The sequence below is a fragment of the Rhinolophus ferrumequinum genome, chromosome 3 (assembly GCF_004115265.2).
Source record: "Rhinolophus ferrumequinum isolate MPI-CBG mRhiFer1 chromosome 3, mRhiFer1_v1.p, whole genome shotgun sequence".
Taxonomy (NCBI): Eukaryota; Metazoa; Chordata; class Mammalia; order Chiroptera; family Rhinolophidae; genus Rhinolophus; species Rhinolophus ferrumequinum.
This window is the reverse complement of record NC_046286.1, coordinates 2,247,702-2,268,176: the sequence shown is the minus strand read 5'-3', so window position 1 is coordinate 2,268,176 and position 20,475 is coordinate 2,247,702. Positions and strand designations below refer to the sequence as shown.

The window sequence follows — 20,475 nt, the reverse complement described above, 5'->3', positions numbered from 1 at the left end:
AAACATTTCTACAACAAACTCCTGACAAATGGGTAGTTTTGTGCAAGATGAGAAATGGACGATTTAGTACTGTCTTATTTCTTGAAAAACTGTTTTCACCAATTGTATTATAGTATATTTATAAAAATCTTGGGGACATGAGAATAGAAGTATGTGTAACTGCATTTGTTGACCCTTTGTATTTGAGGGGCCATATTTGGATGTGAAATATTATCGTGTTTCCCTGAAAATAAGATCTAGCCAGACCCAGACCATCAGCTCTAATGCGTCTTTTGGAGCAAAAGTTAATATAAGACCCAGTCTTATTTTATTATAAGTCAAATAAAAATGCATTAGAGCTGATGGTCTGGCTAGGTCTTATTTTCGGGGAAACACGGTAGAATGGCTATTTCTATCCTTGAGCCAGTCTCTGTTTGGTTTTACTCAGTCCTTCACAGGACAGCCCTAGGCAAAAGTGTGTAAGAAATGTGGACTGAGGTTGGGTCCTTGGGAGAAATATATTTATTGGGAGGGAACCTTTGATAAAATCAAGATTTGTGCTCAGGCTCCTGATCTCCGGGACTCAACGTTTTTCTTTTTTTGTTTTTTATTTTTTAAGGAAGTGTAACATATATAGAAAAGTGTAGAAATCATAATGAGGTTTCACAAACTCCCCAACAGTTTTCAATAGCAAGTGTCTGTAGGTTGTGAGCAAATCATGCTGTGGACTGCACTGTCATAGAAAAGAACAAAAACCTCCGAAAGGTGAGGAGCCTCTCCCACCCTCAGGCAGCAACTGGGGCCGCGCCTGCGCGTGGAGCCGGCAGCGCCGGGAGGAAGTCGGGAGGCAGGAAGCCCCGCCCCTTCCCCGACACCGGCGTGCGCGCCTCTCTACCACGCGCGCTCTCCCGAGCCCGGGGCCCGCGCTGCGCTGTCCTTCGATACTCTGAGCTTGCGGCCGTGCTTCCCGCCCCGCCCCGTCCCCCGCGCGGGCTCACGCTCCGCGGCGCCAGGCCCTCGCCTTCTCGGCCCTGACCACAGCCCGCTGCACCGGCACCATGGTAAGTACCGTGACGTCACAAGAGGGCGCCCGCGGGGAGCACGGGCGGGTTGGACGGTGGGGATGGGGGTCCCGGCTTTGTCCCTCTTCGCTGGAGTTGGGTCTCGGGCTTCCCTTCATCCTTAGTTCCTGCGCCTCAAGTTCTCTGAGGAGACACCTGGGAACACATGGGTTTTTTCTTTTTCTCTTATAAGGGGGAAAAAAACCGAGGGAGAGTCGGCAGGGACAGCGGGAGAGGGGAAAATGCTCCTCAAGGAGCATTTCCCTGATGGAGACTAGGCTTCGGGCTTCGGGAGTTTGGCGCGGGACGTGGGGGAGAAGGGGAATGTACATTCTACAGTTCCCTAGGAGAAGTGGGCAAGGACCCCAGGAAAGGTGGTGCGTTTGATAGGGTAGGAAGAAAGGTCGAAATGAGCAGGAGAAAAAGGGAACTGCCCCGGTTAGGAGGCGCCTTGCAGCTGCTCTCACTTGGGGCACAAACACCTTGCGTACTCAGCAGGATATTGAGAGCACGATATGTCGGTAGAAGAAGGAAAAATGCTGGAGAGAAAGAGAAATCATCCCACTTGTCAGAATGTACATCCTGCTTCACGACCATTTTTAATAAGATAAATAAATCATGGGAAATTAATAGGTTACAACCTTGAGAACCAGAGGGGAGGACGGGACACCTTAGCAGAGAAAGATAACAGAGAGGGAGGGAGAGACGATTCTACCCATAGAGATAAAAACCCTCACACATTGTAAGGAGAGACTGCTTCCCCCTCTGGGGTCTGCCTGCTCCAGGTCTCGGAGTGTACTCGGTTTTACTAATAAACTTCTTGCTGTGCTGTGCTGCACAAACTGTGCTTCTTGACTGAATTCTTTCAAAAAGACAGAGCCGAGGTACAGTGTCATTCCTGGTAACAGGTTGAGAGATGAGCAGAGAGCCTAAGGGGTGCAGGGCAGAGCCTTATCATGACTTTATGTCAGGGGCTCAGTGAAGTATGCAGAATCATTTGGGCTCCAGCCGGTCATCCCTGTCACCAAGAATTTTTCTGTGTGAAGTTTTGAGAACTGCCAGAGATGTGGCAGGAATCCCAGTATATGTATTTGGTAATAGTGCCAGAAAGACACTCCTTCCTATTATGTCCCTTCCCATATGATGGTTTTCCCCTCTCTCGCCCAATAGCTCTTCTATTCCTTTTTCAAGTCCCTTGTGGGCAAGGATGTGGTCGTGGAACTCAAGAATGACCTGAGGTAGGTACTTCTTCCAACATGTGTGAAGAGGGGGTGGAACCACTTTAATTTGACAAGTATTATTTGAGAGCTGAGCAAGGTAGGGGAGATACAGAAGAAATAAATGACTTCTGCCTTAAGCTGACAGGTTAGCTGGGGAGTTGTATTTTGTATTGGAAAGCAATACAAAGAAATATATATATATATATGAAGAGTAAGTACAGAGACGTCAGAGGGCCTAGGCATCAATAACATTTTTTACAAAATGTACTTTTGTTTTTTCTGATTAAATTACATACTCCTTTGACCCAGCCTCTAGAAGTGTAAGAATCAGTTCCACAAATAGAGATGTATCTACAGATGTTTGTAGTTTTATTTGCAGTAGCCAAAAATTAAAAAACAAATAGCTATCAATAGGGAGAGAGTTAATGAAATTGTGGTACTTCCACAGCTGTATGACCTGTATACAGCTGTCATACAGGAATGAGATGTATTGATATGGAAAGCTGTTGCAGAATAGTATATGTGGCATAATCTTCTTTTTGTTAAAGAAAATGTAAAAGATAAAACAGAAGACCATTGCGATCCCTTCTGTCTATACCGCTTTTACATCCCCTACTCCTAACCATCTTTCAGGACTTGGATTAAAATGCTGTATCTTTGGAGTGACTTTTCATGGTCCTTCTAGCCAATAGACCCCTCTGTCATAGAGTCTTATTTTCTCCCTAGTAGGTGCTTCTCAAAATGTGATTTCAGAGAAATACGTTTACTGTTTGTGGCCTGTCCTCCCTACAAGGCCAGGACCATGTTTAAGCTCATCATTGTGTACCTGATGTCTAACAGAGGCCTGGTATTAACCTCCTGGTAGTAGGAGCTTAATAAATGTGTGCTGCAAGGAAGAAAAGTAACTAACGTTTGAGAATCCTCTACTGATTAAGCGCTATTCTGAATACATGTATTAACTCATTTAATTCTCATAACACCCTGATATGACATGTACTATTGTTGCTGTTTTACATGTGAGGAAACAAGCTTATATAGGTTAAGAAACTTGCTCAAGTCTGTACGACTAGTCAGTGGCACAGCCAGAACTGAAATCCATTTCTGTCTGGCTTTTTTTTTTTTTAAGTTAAAAACAAGATTATATTCTCTATGCAGTTGTGAAACTTTCTTTTCACTTAACAGATGTTGTAGATATTTTCCACGTCAATAAAGTTTATCTTTAATATTCTTATGTCTGAATAGCATCTTTATTAGCTGGCTGGAACTAATTTAACCAAGGCCTTGCTATTAGACACTTAGGCTGTTTCCAATTCTTTAGGAAAAAATCCTTCAAATGAGATGTACATTTAAAATACTGATACCTATTACCTGATTGCCCTTTGGAAAGTTTGAATCAACAGTGTTTTCCACATTTCTATGTGCAATAACTTCTTACTGGAAGAAACTTTGACATGGCAGAGAATGGTGAAGAGAGGGACTTGCCCTTTAGATCAGAGATTTCCATTTATGACACTGGCAACGCATATGGTATTGATGACATATAGATTCAGGCCATATAGAGAGATAAGTATGGAAGCCAAAACCAACCCTATGCAATTCTCTGAGATAACATGTTTTTTATTTTCTTCTTTCCTCCTTCCTGGGCCTTCCACATTGCAAAAACAACTGTTACGTTTTAGCTTCAGGTCCTAAAGCAAGGACTGTAAGATTTGAAGGGAGTCCATTGGGTGGGAGAAGAGCTCTTTCAGGCTTGTGTCAGACCATTTTTGTGCCAAATATCTCATGAATGAGATAATGCCACCTTATGCAATTCCTGAAAGTTATTTTACTGCTGCAGATGGTAGTAAGGTGCTGTCGAAGGCTTTTCAGCAGCCAGGGATATGGTGAAACTACTACTGAGGCAGTAGGTCTTAGACACTGGATTTCAAAGACTTAGAATTTTAGGAAAATTAGGGTCCAATAGAGAATTGCCAACTTTATTTTTGGCAAGATAAGACATTTACAAAAAACTGCCATTTATTATAATAATTTCATTAAAAATTTTTAATACCAAAAGAAAACAATAAGACCAATTAAAGAACAGTTATTTTTAGGAAAAAAACTGACAACCTTTAGCACACTGAATATACACTCCACACACACTCTACTAGCATGTATTGATATGTCCTCTTGCCATGGACTCCTGAAACCTTTGAACACACATCAGTGTTTGAGAATCATGGTTCTAAGGAACTTCGAATCTGGTGAAGACGTGCAGGACGGTTAGGATGAGGGTGACCAGGTTGGAGGGTGGCCTGGATTGAGATGTAAAGTAATAAGACCTTGGTTTGTAGAAGTTAAAACTGGAAAGACAATTATAGAAATATTAGAAAGACGACAGCAAACGGGATTCATGTGGCATGGAGGGTAGAGAATACGCATGGAATTTCAGGTTGTGAGACAGTGGTGAAGCCACTGACAGAAATTAAAGAGTTGGGGGAGAGAGGTAGCAGGGCTTGGAGCACTGGTGTTTTGATAACATTCCTCAACATTTCAGTATCTCAAGGATCCGGGAAGGGATACAATGTCCCTTCTGCCTTCATCATCAAGAACAATGCTAGCTACTTTATTTTACAGATGGGGCTCTGGTTCCAAAGCAATAAATGTTTGAAAAGAGCCACTGGTTCTGGGGGTCAGACAGATGTGCACTGAGTCCCTGTGTATTTGTTTTAAGCTTGGGCAGGTAACACAACCTCTCTGAGCCCCTGGATGGTAATAGCTACTTTGTAAAGTAGCTACAAGAGTATAAAGTGGCTATAAAAATTACAAATGTCTGTGCAGATTATAGGAGAAATACAAGTCTAGTGCATAACAGTTTTTTGGGTTTTTTTAAAATTTTTTTATTGGGGAATATTGGGGAACAGTGTGTTTCTCCAGGGCCCATCGGTTCCAAGTCGTTGTCCTTCAATCTAGTTGTGGAGGGCACAGCTCAGCTGCAAGTCCAGTTGCCATTTTCAATCTTTAGTTTCAGGGAGCGCAGCCCACCATCCAATGCCGGGAACCGGCAACCTTGTTTTTGAGAGCTCGGGCTCTAACCAACTGAGCCACCCGGCTGCCCATAACAGTTTTTTAATGGTAGCTATTAAGGGTGGGTTGGTTTAGAGCAGGGTGTCCAAACTGTGGCCCTGTTTGTGTTTATTGGCCATTGTTTATTGTTTGTTGTTTATTGTTAATCCATTGTTTATTGGCCCGCAGCAAATTCCAAAACTGTATTTAGTTTACTTAAATAAACCAGGTGAGGCAATCCGTACTTCACCTCGAGTGAGTGGCCCGGCTGTTTGTGTATTTTACCGCATACGGCCCTTGGTGAAAACCGTTGAAAAAAGTTTGGACACCTCTGGTTTACAAAGAGGAGATGTGCAGTCTGAAATAACAGCGCTCTTGAAGCACTGTCTTTCCTACTCTAGAGTTTAGGAATGCCCCCTTTTGGTTCCACCTATTCTGGCTTCCTCAAGTCTTTGACTTCCCCCAAGCATGTTCTTAGTTCTGAAGTCACCTCTGTGTTGACTTTGGTGTAAACTAACTTGGTTCTTCCTTCCCTCTGCCCCTGACAGCATCTGTGGAACCCTCCATTCTGTGGATCAGGTGAGACAGAGCAAGACACCAGAATGCAGCCTTGGGGAAGGAGGGGGTAGAGCTTAAGGGCTGGGTACTTGGATCTTATCTCTAGGACTAATGATGGTGTTCATCTTTTTTTAGTATCTCAACATCAAATTAACTGACATTAGTGTCACAGACCCTGAGAAATACCCTCACATGGTGAGTTTGGGCATGGTGGAAAAGAGGAAACACCTCTAAAAGCAGGAGGCCCCTGGGTAGGGAAAGAACATTTTTAAGGGTGTTTTCACATTTGCCTAACTTTGTCTAGTTATCAGTGAAGAACTGCTTCATCCGGGGCTCGGTGGTCCGCTATGTGCAGTTGCCAGCAGATGAGGTGGACACGCAGTTGCTACAGGACGCAGCAAGGAAGGAGGCCTTGCAGCAGAAACAGTGATGGCTCCTCTGCTCCCCTTCCCTCTTCCCTTGGCGAGCCTTGACCTCATGTCCCAGCCCAGGACCCCTCCCCCCATACTTTAGGTGTTGTGGGTTTTTTTAATAGTGAAGGCACTTTTTTTTTTTTTTTAAAGAATAAGGGGATGAGAGAACTGATAGTGGGGAGCAGCTACCCTCCGTTGAGAAGGAGTGGATAAGTAGTCTGGGGAACTGCAAAGCCTTCCTTGTCATCAGTACCTGCCTTTCTTACTCCTTCCCTGGAGATGGTGGGAGAATCTCCTAGATCTCTCCAGGGCAGCATGTGATTCATTTTGGGGGTGGAAGGAATCTGTCCCGCATCGGGAATAAAGTTTATGATGCAAATTTGAATTCAGGTTGTGTGTGTGTTTTGGGAAGGAGGTTGGAGGGTGGGAAAAGGATGTTGAACTCAAGCCCTGCTACTCTTCGTTACCCCAGCCAGGAATCCAACCCAACTCCCCAGCATTATGTGCCACTCTCCTTGGTATAAACTGTATAATACCTCAAGTTGGCTACACCATGTCTCCCGAACATGCTCCTACCTACATGGCTTTTTGCTCATACTAGACCTACAGGAGTGCTTGCTATCCTTTCGTAATGTGAGTGTTAAATGAGACACCAGAATGCATGTGATGCTGGATTTCTTCTGCAACCCAGCCAAATCAGTACACCCTGAATACAGCAGATAATTACAAACAAGTGACATTTTTATTGTGGAGAGTTGAGTGGGAATTAAGTCTTCATTCGCTCATTCCCGCTACAGATGAGAGGTCTGCATTAAGGGGCCGTAGAGGCCATCGGCGTGACTCCCTCTTCTCAATAGGAGGAAATGAGGTTGGAGCTGGCCGCCCCGGGCCGTGCCAAGATGGTCCTTCGCGCGCCGCAGCACTCTCTCCGGGCCGTTTCCACCGCTACCCGCTGGGGGCTGCTGTCCCTCACGAGGCCCCGTGCGGGCTGCCCGCGGCGGCGCCTGACGGGAGCGCGGGCCGGGGGCGTCCCCGCGTTCTGTGCCCGCGCCCCGCGCCCTTGCCCTGAGCGCAGCTCGCGGAAGGCGGCGCACACCCCCGGCCAGTGTCGTGCAGGGTGGCGGCTGCACCTGCAGGCGGGACACGGCCGCCCGCGCCAGGACCCGCGGGCCCGGAAACGCTCGCTGTCACAAAGGGGGCAACACGTGGGCGCCGACGGCCCGGGCCGCGGTCGCAGGACGCCAGAGTCGCCGGGAGAACCGCTCACCGTCCCGGCCGCCCGCCACCTCGGCCCCGGCCGCTAGGCCGGTCCAGCTTCGGCTGGCTCCCGGATGTGAGGTGGCTGTCCGGCTCCGTCTGATCTCGTCCCTCCAGTACGTACCTGCCGAACCTGCGTTCTACCGGACGCTGAGGGCCTCCTCGGAGCTTTCCACAATCCCCGAGTACCCCACTGTCACTGCCACTCCGAGAGCCGGACCCTCGGCTCTGGAGACCGGATCAGACCTCCATTCCTGGGGGCCTCGTGCGCCTGCGGTAGAGGAGCCCCATGAGGGTCCTCTCTCTCCTCCAAGAAGACTCCTCTGGTTCTTCAGTCTTTCCCGTCTCTCTTTTTCCTTAGGTCTTTTACATCTGGTTCGACCCCTGCATAACCATGTCCATCCTCTATGTCTCGCCTCACCCCGACGCCTTCCCCAGCCTCCGAGCTCTCATAGCTGCGCGCTACGGGGAGGCTGGGGAGGGTCCCGGGTGGGGAGGGGCTCACCCCCGCATCTGTCTCCAGCCGCCTCCGACGAGCAGGACTCCCTTTCCCCCACCACGGCTGCCCGCCCTGGAGCAGGGGCCCGGTGGTCTCTGGGTGTGGGGGGCCACGGCTGTGGCCCAGCTGCTGTGGCCAGCAGGCCTGGGGGGCCCTGGGGGCAGCCGGGCAGCCGTTGTCGTCCAACAGTGGGTCAGTTACGCCGACACGGAGTTAATACCAGCTGCCTGTGGGGCAACGCTGCCTGCCTTGGGACTCCGCAGCTCAGTCCAGGACCCCCAGGTGAGTGGGGAGAAGAGGGGGAGGGGAAATTCAGAAGAATTTTGGAAGCAAGAATTGGAATGGATAATGGGACAGGAAGATAGCATGTCAGATGTGGAAAAAGACTGGTCAGATTTCAGATTGCCACCTGGCGTGGCAACATCTCTGAGCCTTGGTCTCTCTAATGTCTATGAAAAGTTTAGTTTTCATGTTGAGGAACGTGTTAAGGGCATGAGAAGATGAACAGATGTGTGCAGAGCACACAGTCTAGTGCCAGTCACTTTAACGTCTTGCGTAAAAGTTTGATGAGTCTGAAACTGATGGTAGAGGTTCCTGTGAGCTGTAGGGAAAGACTGGATGAAGGAGAGAGGAGAAGCAGGTGGGGCCGGGAGAGATGATGATGCTGGGAGGAGATGAGGAAGAAATGAAACGAGGAGGAGGGGAAGTAAGGGAAAGGAGAAATCGCCACACCAGATTGTAACTAAGGCCTTCCAGAGTGGGGCTGTGCCGTAAGGGCCTTATTACACTGCCTCTTAGCAGAATATTGAGCACATGGCAGATACTTTTAGTATTTCTCCAATGAATGAACGAATGAATGAATGAATGAATGATTGTAATGAATATGACTCAGACCTTGGCTTCCTCCCTCATATCCTGATTACCCTATCTAAAATAGAGGTCCCCATTTTAGAATTCCCTGTCCCCCTCAGCCTGATTTATTTTTCTTCATAGCACTTAAGGAGAAAAATAGGGTAATGTGTTATATACTTGCTCATTTATTGTCTCCCTCATTAGAATATAAACCACCAGGTCAGGTGTTCCATCTGTTCAAGTTCTCTTCTCATTCCTTAGAGAAGTACCTGGCATGTAGTAGGTGCCTATTAAATATTTGTTGAAACAATTATTGTGTTGCCTCATGTAATCTTTACTCTAACTTCCTGTACTTAATATATTGCATCTGACACACAGTAAGTGTTGAGTAGGAATTTACTGAATGAATGGGAAGTATTTTTATTTATGGCCATTTCAGTGAAGGTGAAACTGGCCTCAGAGGTCATGATCCGTGGGAATGGAAGGAGGCCAAGCCTTGTCTCATACCCCTTCCCCTTCCTGCTAGGCTGCACTGGGGGCCCTGGGACGGGCCCTGAGCCCCTTGGAAGAGTGGCTTCGGCTGCACACTTACCTGGCCGGGGAGACCCCCACTCTGGCTGACCTGGCGGCTGTCACAGCCTTGCTGCTGCCTTTCCGATATGTGAGTCACTAGGGCCTGGGGAAGGATGAGGGCAGCTCCCCTCAGACCTCACCATACGGTAACTAAGGGTAGTCCATTTATTTACCCCATCCCAGGTCCTGGACGCCTCTGCCCGCCGGATCTGGGGTAATGTCACTCGCTGGTTTATCACATGTGTCCAGCAGCCAGAATTCCAGGCCGTGCTGGGAGAGGTGGTTCTGTACTCAGGGGCCAGACCTCTTTCCCAACAGCCAGGTGAGGAGGGAAGGGTTTCCTTGCAGCTCACTTTTTTCTCATAGAAATGGCAGAATCACTGGGGCAGGGGCCTGCGGGAAGGTAAGGTGGGAGTCAGCACCGAGGAGCCATGCTGAAATAGCCCATCTGAGATGGCACTGTTTACAGAAGGCCCACAGCAGGCTAAGTCTGCATTTGTCTGCCTCTTACCAGGCCCTGAAGTCACTGCACCCCCAAAGACAGCTGCTCAACTCAAGAAAGAGGCAAAGAAACGGGAGAAACTAGAGAAATTCCAGCAGAAGCAGAAGATGCAACAGCAGCAGCCACCCCCAGGGGAGGTGAGAGGTTATGGGTGGGCTGGATAGGAGATTGGTGCCATGGTGGGGGTGGCTGATACCTGTACCTATATCCTTTCCCTCCCAAGCAGAAGAAACCAAAACCAGAAAAAAGGGAGAAACGGGATCCTGGAGTCATTACCTATGACCTCCCAACCCCACCTGGGGAAAAGAAAGGTACTAGGAGGGAGAAGGGACCCACACCCTTCACCACCACCCTCCTCAGCTGCTGCTGCTTGTTTCTACCCCTTCCTGCTTTGTCCTTGCTGCCACCACTTTGTTTGGTGAAGACTTGCAGAGCCTCCCAATTCCTGTCCTGTGATGTGAGGAACAGAGGCCAGGTCCTTCTCTGCTGGCCCATCGTCCCCTTCCCAGCTGTTCTCAGCCTCCACACTGATCCCTCCCTTCCTCTCCCCTAGATGTCAGTGGCACCATGCCTGACTCCTACAGCCCTCAGTACGTGGAGGCAGCCTGGTACCCTTGGTGGGAGCAGCAGGGCTTCTTCAAGCCAGAGTATGGAGTGAGTGGGCACTGCCGCCCAGTCCTGGAGGGGAGGAGGCAGGGAAGGGCAGGGCTGAAGGACACATTGCCCGGGAGGGGGCTGGGAGAGGTGACATGAGGCCTTAGCACGTGCCAATCCTTCCTCGCCCATAGCGTTCCAGCTTGTCAACACCAAATCCCAGGGGCGTCTTCATGATGTGCATCCCACCCCCCAACGTGACAGGCTCCCTGCACCTGGGCCACGCGCTCACCAATGCCATCCAGGACTCCCTGACCCGATGGTGAGCTCCTCTCTTCTCCTCTGGTTCCCTCTGCTTGCTTCTCTTCCCTGACTGGGGCCCTCCTGCCTCTCTCCTTCCATATTGGCGCTCAGCTCTACCCCCTGGTGGTGCTTCTCTGTGCCTCACTCCCATCTGATCACTTAGCATCCTCCGCTAGTCAGGTAACCAACACCCCCACTTGCCGACTCCCTTCTCTCCCTTTTCTTGCTACTAGAAATAAGATTATTTTGAATTTAACAAGAAATATGTGAAATATTCTTGTTGTAAGAAATTGAAAACTTCAAGTCTCTTTGAAATCCTCCCTCCAGACCTACTCCCTCCCAAGACAGCCTTCATTATCACTTTGATGTGGATCTTTCCAGATCTTTCCGCCTATTTACTCATATATTCACATAGAAATTCATGGTTTTCTTTTCTATCCTCTAACATAAACGGCTCACACCACACATGTTATTCTTCAAATGTCTTCTTACACTTAACAGTTTCTCTTAGAGATCTTTCCTTATCCTTATATATAGACTGACTTCATTCTCTCTCATTTCTCTGTAGTATTCGATAGTGTGACTATATCATAGCAGGGTCATGTTTTTATTAATGATTGTTCCTAATTTTTCTCTGTTGAAAGCCTTGCTAGAATGCACATTCCTGCACATGCTGTCTCAAGCACATGTGGAAGGCTTTCTCTGGTGTAGTTAGCAGGAAGTGAAACTGCTAGGTCGGAAGGGCATACCAGTATTAAGGACAAATAGAAGGCACCAAGTTGCCCTACAAAACGGCTTTACCGATTTACACCTCTGTGAATGTGAGGGTATTTGTTTCCCCTGCCCTTGGCAACTCTGGATATTATCGGTCTTCATTTTCCCAGTCTGATGGGCAAGAAAATGGCACCTGTGTAATTTCTGATTACCAGTGAGGCTCTGCCTGTTTCTGTTTCTGGGCCAGTCTGGTTTCCCCTTATGTGAACTCTCTGTACATCCCGATCGTTTGTCCATCTTTCTATTGATTCTTTGTTGGTTTTTTCTTTTGTGGCTTTTTGGAAGGTTTTTTTAACGTATTCTAGGTATTGTTTTTTTGTTTGTCATATATTATAAATGTTTTCTCCTGCTCTAGTGCTTGGCTTTCCCCATCTAACCTGCCCCACTGTTAATATTTTAATTAGTTAACAGATATAAAGTCTAATATTCTAGGTGACAAATTTCTTTAAAAAGTATTTTAAAACAACTTTTTATTTTTGGAAACCAGGATTATTTATTATGTTTCAAATTTTGAGAAGTTTTTCTATAGTGTCCCACTTACTAAATTAATTTGGTCAAGAAATATTTACAGGGCATCAATATGTGCCAGCTCTGCTCTGGGCACTGGGGTCATGATGTCAGCTTTAGCATTTTGCAAAGAATTGAGAACTGGAAAAATGGAGTTGTATTCAATATATATAATATACTCATATAATGGCCAACTTATTTACATGAGATAGAATCAACACTCTTATAAAACTCTTAGGGTAGCAACATTTTTTTCTAATGAACATGATTTAAATAAAATGTTAAACATTACTTAAATGGAATAGATTATCTCAATATTTTAGAACAAAAAATAACATGAAATACAGCCTTAAATATTTCCACCAACGAGACATTATAAAAATGAAATAGAAGTGAGTTTTAGAACTATATTTTTTTCTTCCTCCAGCAGAAAATAGGGTGTTGTTCTACAAATATCCATGACATTGATTTACTTTTTGCCAATTTTATGTGATCCCCAACAGATGCTTTTAGTGAAAAGATATTTTTGTCTTCCTTTCTTATGCTTAATTTCTTTAATAGTGCTATCTAACAACAGGTTGAAGTTCAGAAAATGTTCATATCCGTTATGACACAGAAACAACATTTCTGAGTATCAGTTATCTGCAAGAGCACAGAGTTGCTACAGTCCTGTCCCCAAGGAGATCTGAATATAGTGGGGACAAACAGACCATAAAGTAATGAATGTAATACAGTTTGATGAGGCATTGAAAATAATGTGTGAATACATCGTGATTGAGTTTCTCTAGTAATCTCCGCTCCCCCACTGTAATGCAGGTAGTAGTTCTACTGGGACACAAGAGCTTAACGCTTCCTGTGCCATATGGTGGGGTGCCAGCGTAGGGCTTCAGAGTCCGCATGTACCTCTGTCATTACAGTAGATGAAGACCCATGATTTTACTCTCTAATTCATCTCCTGATTAATTCCCTAAAACATGACTAGCTTCCAGTTGTTTTCTCCATAGTGGTCTATCCCTTGCTTTTTAACTTCACTGAGGGCTGCTGATGTTCTGAGGTTTCACGTTTTACTCTAATCGTCTCACCGATGTGCTTCATCTTGTGTGTCTTGTTAGAGATGGCCTCTCCTATCTCAAAGTAATCCGCATGTTCACCTGTGTTATTGCTTTGTTTTTGGAAAACTATGTCATTTTCTAAAGCGTTTTTGTAGTGTTTTTTTTATGTTGAGTTTTTTAATCTGACTAGAATTCATTTTTGAGAATATTGGGAAGTAGGGAGATTTTCTCCAACTGTGTAGCTAGTTGTCTCAACAAATTTTTTTGACTAGTTTTTCCTTTCCCTACTGATATGAAACGACACTAAATTGGCTTGGATCTGTTTCTAGTCGCTGTTTTGTTTCCTTAGTCTGTAACTCTTTTCCTGTGTCATAACTTACTGCTTTAATAATCATAACTTTCTGATATGTTTTGTTATTTAGTTGGACAAGAGCCTTCTCTTTGGCTGTCCTTGTACCTCTCCTCCCCCTGACTGTAATTTTAGAATCGGGGGTCCCTCTCCACCACCCCTTTCTTTCCCGAGTCCATTGACTCCCTACCCAGAAGCCTCTTCTTCCTTTGGTGCCAGGCTCTACCGGACCACTCACCTCCGGTCCTCCGTGCTCCTCCCACAGGCACCGCATGCGTGGGGAGACTACCCTGTGGAACCCTGGCTGTGACCACGCAGGCATTGCCACCCAGGTGGTGGTGGAGAAGAAGCTCTGGCGAGAGCAGGGCCTAAACCGGCACCAGCTGGGCCGCGAGGCCTTTCTACGGGAGGTCTGGAAGTGGAAGGAGGAGTGAGTGTGCAGCAGCCCTGCCTCCGTGTCCCCTATCCAGATAAGACCTCTGTCATCTGCAACCCTAGCTGCAGGCTCAGGCCCTCTTACAGAAGCTGAGGGTCAGTGGCTTCAGGGCCCAGGTCAATTTCAGAGGATGAGTGATCCCCACATTGCTCCATCAGCCATCAGATGTCTCTCCAGCCCAGGCCTGAGTGCTGATCCCGCCTATGTGTCCACTTCCAGAAAAGGTGACCGGATTTACCACCAGCTGAAGAAGCTCGGCAGCTCCTTAGACTGGGATCGAGCCTGTTTCACCATGGACCCTGTGAGTAGGAAGGGGGAAGCTCCCCAGCGTGGGGCACCCACAGACGAAAGCATGTGCTGTGCCCTCTCCCAGGAGGTGAGCCCACTCGGAGGAAATCACTACGGGCTCAGCTGCAAACGCCATGTCATGGCCCTTTGTGTTCCTTATCACCCACTCTGGGAGCTCATATTGCTCTAAGAGGCACGTGATGGGGTGATGGGGCTTCACCCTCCCATGGAGCCTGAACTCCCAGGATTCTCTGCACTAGCTTCTGTCCCCAGCTGAGTGGCTCTCCTGCCGTCTCCAGGATCACCAGGCTTGTTGCCTGCCTTGTGTTCCCAGAGTCCCCTCTCCCCTTCAGGGAAAGCATTTCTCCCTTCCACCCCTCGAAGGGGTCTGGGTGCTGGGCAGTGGGACTCTGGGCAGGCCAGTCTCACTGGACCTGCTGTGATGGAAAGTCTGCCTGGGCACCTAGGCCCATCTCTGACGCCCCCGCTCTACCCTAGAAACTGTCAACAGCTGTGACAGAGGCCTTTGTCCGGCTCCATGAGGAAGGCGTCATCTACCGCAGTACCCGCCTTGTCAACTGGTCCTGCAGCCTCAACTCGGCCATCTCCGACATCGAGGTGTGTCCTGCCCCAGGCTCTCTTTAGCTGCACCCCAGCCCCAGTCCCTGGGCCACTTTTCCTCAGACCCATTTCACAGGTGGATAAGAAGGAGCTGACGGGCCGCACCCTGCTCCCAGTGCCTGGCTACAAGGAGAAGGTGGAGTTTGGGGTCCTCATCTCCTTTGCCTACAAGGTCCAAGGCTCAGGTAGGAGCCAGCGGCACCAGGATCCTGGGCTGGGGGGTGCGGTGGGAAGGGGCAAGCTCTGAGATCACAAGGTCTCCTGTCACCCCAGAGAGCGATGAGGAGGTGGTGGTGGCAACAACACGGATTGAGACAATGCTGGGAGATGTGGCCGTAGCTGTGCACCCCAAAGATCCCAGATACCAGGTGGGGGAAGAATGCTGGCTGAAAAGGGGCCCCCACACTGTTGGGGGAGACATGGGCACTGAGCCCCAGCTGAAGAGAGAAAAATTGGGTTAGACACTCATCTTGGGGCTCCTTTCGAGCCCTGAAGAGGGAACTTAGTGTTGGGACAGTCGGGACCCTGGTAGGAGGGAGTCGGGGCCAGGCCTTCGTGCACCTTTGAGGTCTCCCTCTGCTCTCAGCACCTGAAGGGGAAGAGCGTGACCCACCCGTTCCTGTCTCGGAGTCTGCCCATCCTCTTTGATGATTTTGTGGACATGGAGTTTGGCACAGGTGAGCAAGGGCCTGTCCTGTCCTGTGGGAGAGGAAGGAGCCCACGAGCCGCACCCCACTGTCCATCTTCCCTCTCAAGGAAAAGAAAGGAAGCATCCCTGGAACAGGCAGGACTTGGGCTAGTTCTCAGACGCTTGTCTTAGGGAACGGGGGGCCGGTGGTCTGGGAGCTACATGCATGTGGGAAGGGAGTCTCCTGAGTCCCTCCCTTGTGGCCCTGGCACCCCCACATACACCCCAGGTGCCGTGAAGATCACCCCGGCACATGACCAGAATGACTATGAGGTGGGGCAGAGGCACGGGCTGGAGGCCGTCAGCATCATGGACGCCCGAGGGGCCCTCGTCAACGTGCCCCCGCCTTTTCTGGTGAGACTGCCTGGGTGTGAGTGCCGTTCTGGAGGCAGCGGGCTACCTAGGCACAGCCACAATGAGGTCTGTCTTCCCCCAGGGCCTGCCCAGGTTTGAGGCCAGGAAGGCGGTGCTGGTGGCACTGAAGGAGCGGGGACTGTTCCGTGGCATCGAGGACAACCCCATGGTGGTGCCGCTTTGCAAGTGAGGGAGGGGGGCCAGAGAGGGGGGAGGGGCTGCTCAGGGTGCTCCCCATCCAACCTCCCCACCTATGTGACCCTGCAGCCGGTCCAAGGACGTGGTGGAACCTCTGCTGCGGCCACAGTGGTACGTGCGCTGTGGGGAGATGGCCCAGGCTGCCAGTGCTGCTGTGACTCGGGGTGACCTCCGAATCCTGCCTGAGGCCCATCAGCGGACTTGGCATGCCTGGATGGACAATATTCGGTGCGTTAGGGACAGGTGGCTGGGGTCTGAGCCGGGCACAGGCCCGGGCACTTCTCTCCCACCTGACCCCTTTTCCCCTTGCCTTTTGCAGGGACTGGTGCATCTCCCGGCAGCTATGGTGGGGCCATCGCATCCCAGCCTACTTCATCACTGTCCACGACCCAGCCGTACCTCCAGGGGAGGTGAGAACTGGGCCAGAGCCCGATACTGGCACATCTGGGGGAGCTGCGGCTGTGCTGGTCCTTGGTGGGGGGCGGGGTCAGTGTGCCCCTTGGGTACTCACTCCACCTGTGGCAGGACCCCGACGGGCGGTACTGGGTGAGTGGGCGCAGCGAGGCCGAGGCCCGTGAGAAGGCAGCCAAGGAGTTTGGTGTGTCCCCTGACAAGATCAGTCTCCAGCAAGGCAAGGCGGGGCCTTGGGGGTTAGGGGCAGAGCTGGGGCTCTGATCCCCACCTCTGCCCACTCTGACCTCTAACCTTTGACTTTCCTCAGATGAGGACGTTTTGGATACCTGGTTCTCCTCTGGCCTCTTCCCCTTCTCCATCCTGGGCTGGCCCAACCAGGTACGTCCCTGAGGCCAGCCCTAGTGGGGTGGAAGTCTTGGAGGTGGGTGCTGGGCTCCCTCACATGCCGTGTTCTGCCCCCAGTCAGAAGATCTGAGTGTGTTCTACCCGGGGACGCTGCTGGAGACGGGCCATGACATCCTCTTCTTCTGGGTGGCCAGGATGGTCATGCTGGGCCTAAAACTCACCGGCAGGCTGCCCTTCAGAGAGGTGGGGGCATGCTGAGACCCCCCCACAGTCACCCGTCACGTGGCCTCCTGAGCCGCAAGCTCAGGCTCAGCATGGACAGCGCACAGGGGAGGGCCGTGGACAGCTGTGGGTGCGCTTGTGGGGGCTGAAAGCTACCTGGGATCTGCTCAGTGATTCTGTGCCTGGGCTTCCCAGAGGGGGGAGCGCCTCTAAGTCACATGAAGGTGCCGAATGGGCTGGCAGGACACTGAAGGGCCTGAGGGCCAGAGTGGGGCAGACCAGATGCAGGACCCTGGGGGTGCAGTGGGGTCTGGGCGGGGAGACGCAGCTTCACAGCTGTGCCTTCCCTGCCTCGCAGGTGTACCTCCATGCCATCGTGCGAGATGCCCACGGCCGGAAGATGAGCAAGTCTCTGGGCAATGTCATTGACCCCCTCGATGTTATCCATGGAGTCTCCCTGCAGGTGGGGCTGGGTGCCGGGGCAGGTCAGGAAGGGCTGCTGGGCTGTGGCTGCGGACCCCTGACACCCCCTCATCCTCAGGGCCTCCACGACCAGTTGCTGAACAGCAACCTGGATCCCAGCGAGATGGAGAAGGCTAAAGAAGGGCAGGTATAGAGGGTGGGCCGGGCTGGGTGCGGGCAGAAGGAAGGGGGCTGGCTCAGGACTCGCGCTCCGACTCCTCCCTGCAGAAGGCCGACTTCCCGGTGGGGATTCCCGAGTGCGGTACGGATGCCCTCCGGTTTGGACTGTGCGCCTACACGTCCCAGGGTATGGACAGCCCTGCTCTCAGCCCCATCCTTCCTCCTCTGCCCTGGCTGATGGTGGGCAGGAGGTGGTGAGGATGCACACTTCACCCGCACCCAGGTCGTGACATCAACCTGGACGTGAACCGGATACTGGGATACCGTCACTTCTGCAACAAGCTCTGGAACGCCACTAAGTTTGCCCTCCGTGGCCTTGGGAAGGGTTTCGTGCCTTCACCTACCTCCGAGGTGAGGACCTGGTAGGCACAGGGTGGCCGGCACCCGCCCAGGCTGCACCCCGCCACTCTGGCATCAAGCATAGCCCATGCTGTCAGGGTTCCAGCCACTGAGGCAGGAGGCCCCACCCCTGCCCCCAAGCAGCCTCCATGTGGAAGGTGGGAGGGACAGAGGGTTATAGGGAAAGCCCAGGATATTAGGGTCCTCCCGCCAGATATGGGGCACGTGTGGCTTCAGACTCTTCAGGCTCCTGGAATACAGATTTGCCCATGGTTCCTGCCTCTAAGGGGTTCTGGCTCCCTCCCGCTGGGTGTTTGCCCCCTGGCCCCTGGCTGATCTGCCCCTCCCCCCAAGCCTGGAGGCCACGAGAGCCTGGTGGACCGCTGGATCCGCAGCCGGCTGACTGAGGCCGTGCGGCTCAGCAACCAAGGTTTCCAGGCCTACGACTTCCCAGCTGTCACCACCGCGCAGTACAGCTTCTGGCTCTACGAGCTCTGTGATGTCTACCTGGTGAGAGGAGCTGAGTGGGGCGGGGGCAGCAGAGCCCTGGGCCTCCCTGTCCCCCTCCTAGTCGTCACAGGCATAGTGAGGGCTGGAGGCCAGACCTTTTCCGCCCTGAGCCCTGAGCCTCCCTGTCCCTAGGAGTGCCTGAAGCCCGTGCTGAATGGGGTGGACCAGGTGGCCGCTGAGTGTGCCCGCCAGACCCTCTACACCTGCCTGGATGTTGGCCTGCGGCTGCTGTCACCCTTCATGCCCTTCGTGACCGAGGAGCTGTTCCAGAGGCTGCCCCGGCGGGTGCCACATGCAGCCCCTAGCCTCTGCGTTACCCCCTACCCGGAGCCTTCAGAGGTATGGCTTTGGCCTGGAGGGGGCTGCAGCCTGACGCCGCGGCCTCCTCACCCCTTCCTCCACCCACAGTGCTCCTGGAAGGACCCTGCGGCCGACGCTGCCATGGAGCTGGCCCTGAGCATCACTCGGGCTGTGCGTTCCCTGCGTGCCGACTACAACCTCATCCGGATCCGGCCCGACTGTGAGCCTCAGGCCCCCACGTGCTCCCTGTCCCGCTGTCCCTGGGCCCACTCCCCAGTATGGCTGCCTCGTCTCCTGTCTCCTTTGGGCCAGGTCTCACCTTCCTCTCTCCCCTGCAGGTTTCCTGGAAGTGTCGGACGAGGCCACAGGCGCCCTGGCTTCGGCAGTGTCGGGCTACGTGCAGGCTCTGGCCGGCGCAGGTGTGGTGGCTGTCCTGGCTCTGGGGGCTCCCGTACCACAGGGCTGCGCTGTGGCCCTGGCTTCCGACCGCTGCTCCGTCCACCTGCAGCTTCAGGGGCTGGTCGACCCGGCCCGTGAGCTGGGCAAGCTGCAGGCCAAGCGGGGTGAGGCCCAGCGGCAGGCCCAGCGTCTGCGGGAGCGCCGCGCCGCCACGGGCTACGCAGCCAAGGTGCCCCTCACAGTCCAGGAGGCAGACGAGGCCAAGGTGTGTGCTGTGGGCGGGCGTTTCCCCTGCTTCCCACATCTCAACCCGGCCCTGCAGCTGCGCTGCTCAGCCCCAGGCAGTCCATAGGGGCGTGGAGTTGAGCAGGTGGGCAGCAGCAGGGTGGGCCACAGCCCAGGCCCCACAGCAAGGTCCCCTGCCTCCCAGCCAGACCCCTCGGGCGGCCATGGGCCAGAACTTGGCTTCCGCCTGGGGTGGGGCTCGGACAACATACATACGGGGACCCCACTAGGCAGGAGCAGTGGGTAAACCACTTAGAGATACAGCCGTGCTGGCTGAGCTACAGAGCCTTGGAGGCTAGGTGGGGTCGCTCACTCCATCGATTCTCCAGGTAGCCCTCTCTGGGCAGGCAGTATTACTCTCGCCGTTTTACCAGTGAAGGCTAAATACCTACCTAGCAGCCTGTGTACCTAACCTCTGTGCTCTGCCCCCCGGGTGGGGGTGGGGCCCAGGCTCTGAGGATCCTTTGTCCTTGAGTTCTGACCACTCCAGGAAAAGGCAGGACCTGAGTCCAGTGATGGAGGAGAAGGGGGTTGCTGAGGGGGTGGCTGCTTTGAATTTGGGGGACTGGTCCAGACAGGCACATACAGTCCCCTAACTACTCCCTGCCTGTGTTCCTCACCTGCCTTTATAACTCTGACCCCTCTGCCATAGTGGGCATTTGGGGGTCTTCTCTCTTAGGTCTGGGTCCTCACCACTCACTACCCTTTGTTCCACCCCCAGCTCCAACAGACAGAAGCAGAGCTCAGGAAGATGGACGAGGCCATCTCCCTATTTCAGAAGATGCTGTGATACACCAACTCCAACCCTCGTAACCCCCAGTGGTCCACCAGGGGGATGACAGCAATAAATATTTTGCCATAAAACCATCTCTCATCTGTGTGTGTGGTGGGGGTGG

The 20,475-nt window shown here is 51.7% G+C and overlaps 2 protein-coding genes across 3 annotated transcripts; both read left to right on the top strand.

Moving 5' to 3' along the window:
- Positions 1 to 820: 820 nt before the first annotated feature.
- LSM2 (LSM2 homolog, U6 small nuclear RNA and mRNA degradation associated) lies at positions 821 to 6,661 on the top strand. Its single transcript, XM_033093492.1, has 5 exons — positions 821 to 1,040; positions 2,211 to 2,278; positions 5,854 to 5,884; positions 5,999 to 6,058; positions 6,168 to 6,661. Exons 1-5 carry the CDS (start codon positions 1,038 to 1,040, stop codon positions 6,291 to 6,293), a joined length of 288 nt encoding a protein of 95 aa, XP_032949383.1. The 5' UTR covers positions 821 to 1,037; the 3' UTR covers positions 6,294 to 6,661.
- Positions 6,662 to 7,438: 777 nt separating this feature from the next.
- On the top strand, positions 7,439 to 20,441 carry VARS1 (valyl-tRNA synthetase 1). 2 transcript variants are annotated; one of them, XM_033103185.1, is made up of 30 exons: positions 7,439 to 7,649; positions 7,895 to 8,314; positions 9,411 to 9,545; positions 9,641 to 9,779; positions 9,972 to 10,096; positions 10,183 to 10,270; positions 10,513 to 10,613; positions 10,748 to 10,875; positions 13,804 to 13,968; positions 14,194 to 14,275; positions 14,761 to 14,880; positions 14,960 to 15,068; positions 15,157 to 15,251; positions 15,470 to 15,560; positions 15,801 to 15,925; positions 16,008 to 16,111; positions 16,193 to 16,351; positions 16,443 to 16,533; positions 16,649 to 16,754; positions 16,845 to 16,915; positions 17,000 to 17,125; positions 17,463 to 17,567; positions 17,646 to 17,714; positions 17,795 to 17,873; positions 17,970 to 18,097; positions 18,440 to 18,595; positions 18,728 to 18,934; positions 19,004 to 19,115; positions 19,234 to 19,559; positions 20,301 to 20,441. In XM_033103185.1, exons 2-30 carry the CDS (start codon positions 7,928 to 7,930, stop codon positions 20,367 to 20,369), a joined length of 3,798 nt encoding a protein of 1,265 aa, XP_032959076.1. In that variant the 5' UTR covers positions 7,439 to 7,649; positions 7,895 to 7,927; the 3' UTR covers positions 20,370 to 20,441. The 2 variants fall into 2 exon arrangements, with proteins under 2 accessions (XP_032959076.1, XP_032959077.1); XM_033103186.1 differs by having other exon boundaries at positions 7,440 to 7,649; positions 10,186 to 10,270.
- The last annotated feature ends 34 nt before the right edge of the window (positions 20,442 to 20,475 follow it).

What these genes read in the sequence shown, in the direction of transcription:
- VARS1 (XM_033103185.1), top strand. Translation starts at nt 7,928, where the DNA reads ATGTCCATCCTCTATGTCTCGCCTCACCCCGACGCCTTCCCCAGCCTC. An exon ending in CAAGATCAGTCTCCAGCAAG is followed by an intron (nt 16,755 to 16,844) that starts GCAAGGCGGGGC and finishes GACTTTCCTCAG; the next exon opens with ATGAGGACGTTTTGGATACC. An exon ending in TGCCTTCACCTACCTCCGAG is followed by an intron (nt 18,098 to 18,439) that starts GTGAGGACCTGG and finishes CCTCCCCCCAAG; the next exon opens with CCTGGAGGCCACGAGAGCCT.
- LSM2 (XM_033093492.1), top strand. An exon ending in CCCTCCATTCTGTGGATCAG is followed by an intron (nt 5,885 to 5,998) that starts GTGAGACAGAGC and finishes ATCTTTTTTTAG; the next exon opens with TATCTCAACATCAAATTAAC. An exon ending in CTGAGAAATACCCTCACATG is followed by an intron (nt 6,059 to 6,167) that starts GTGAGTTTGGGC and finishes AACTTTGTCTAG; the next exon opens with TTATCAGTGAAGAACTGCTT.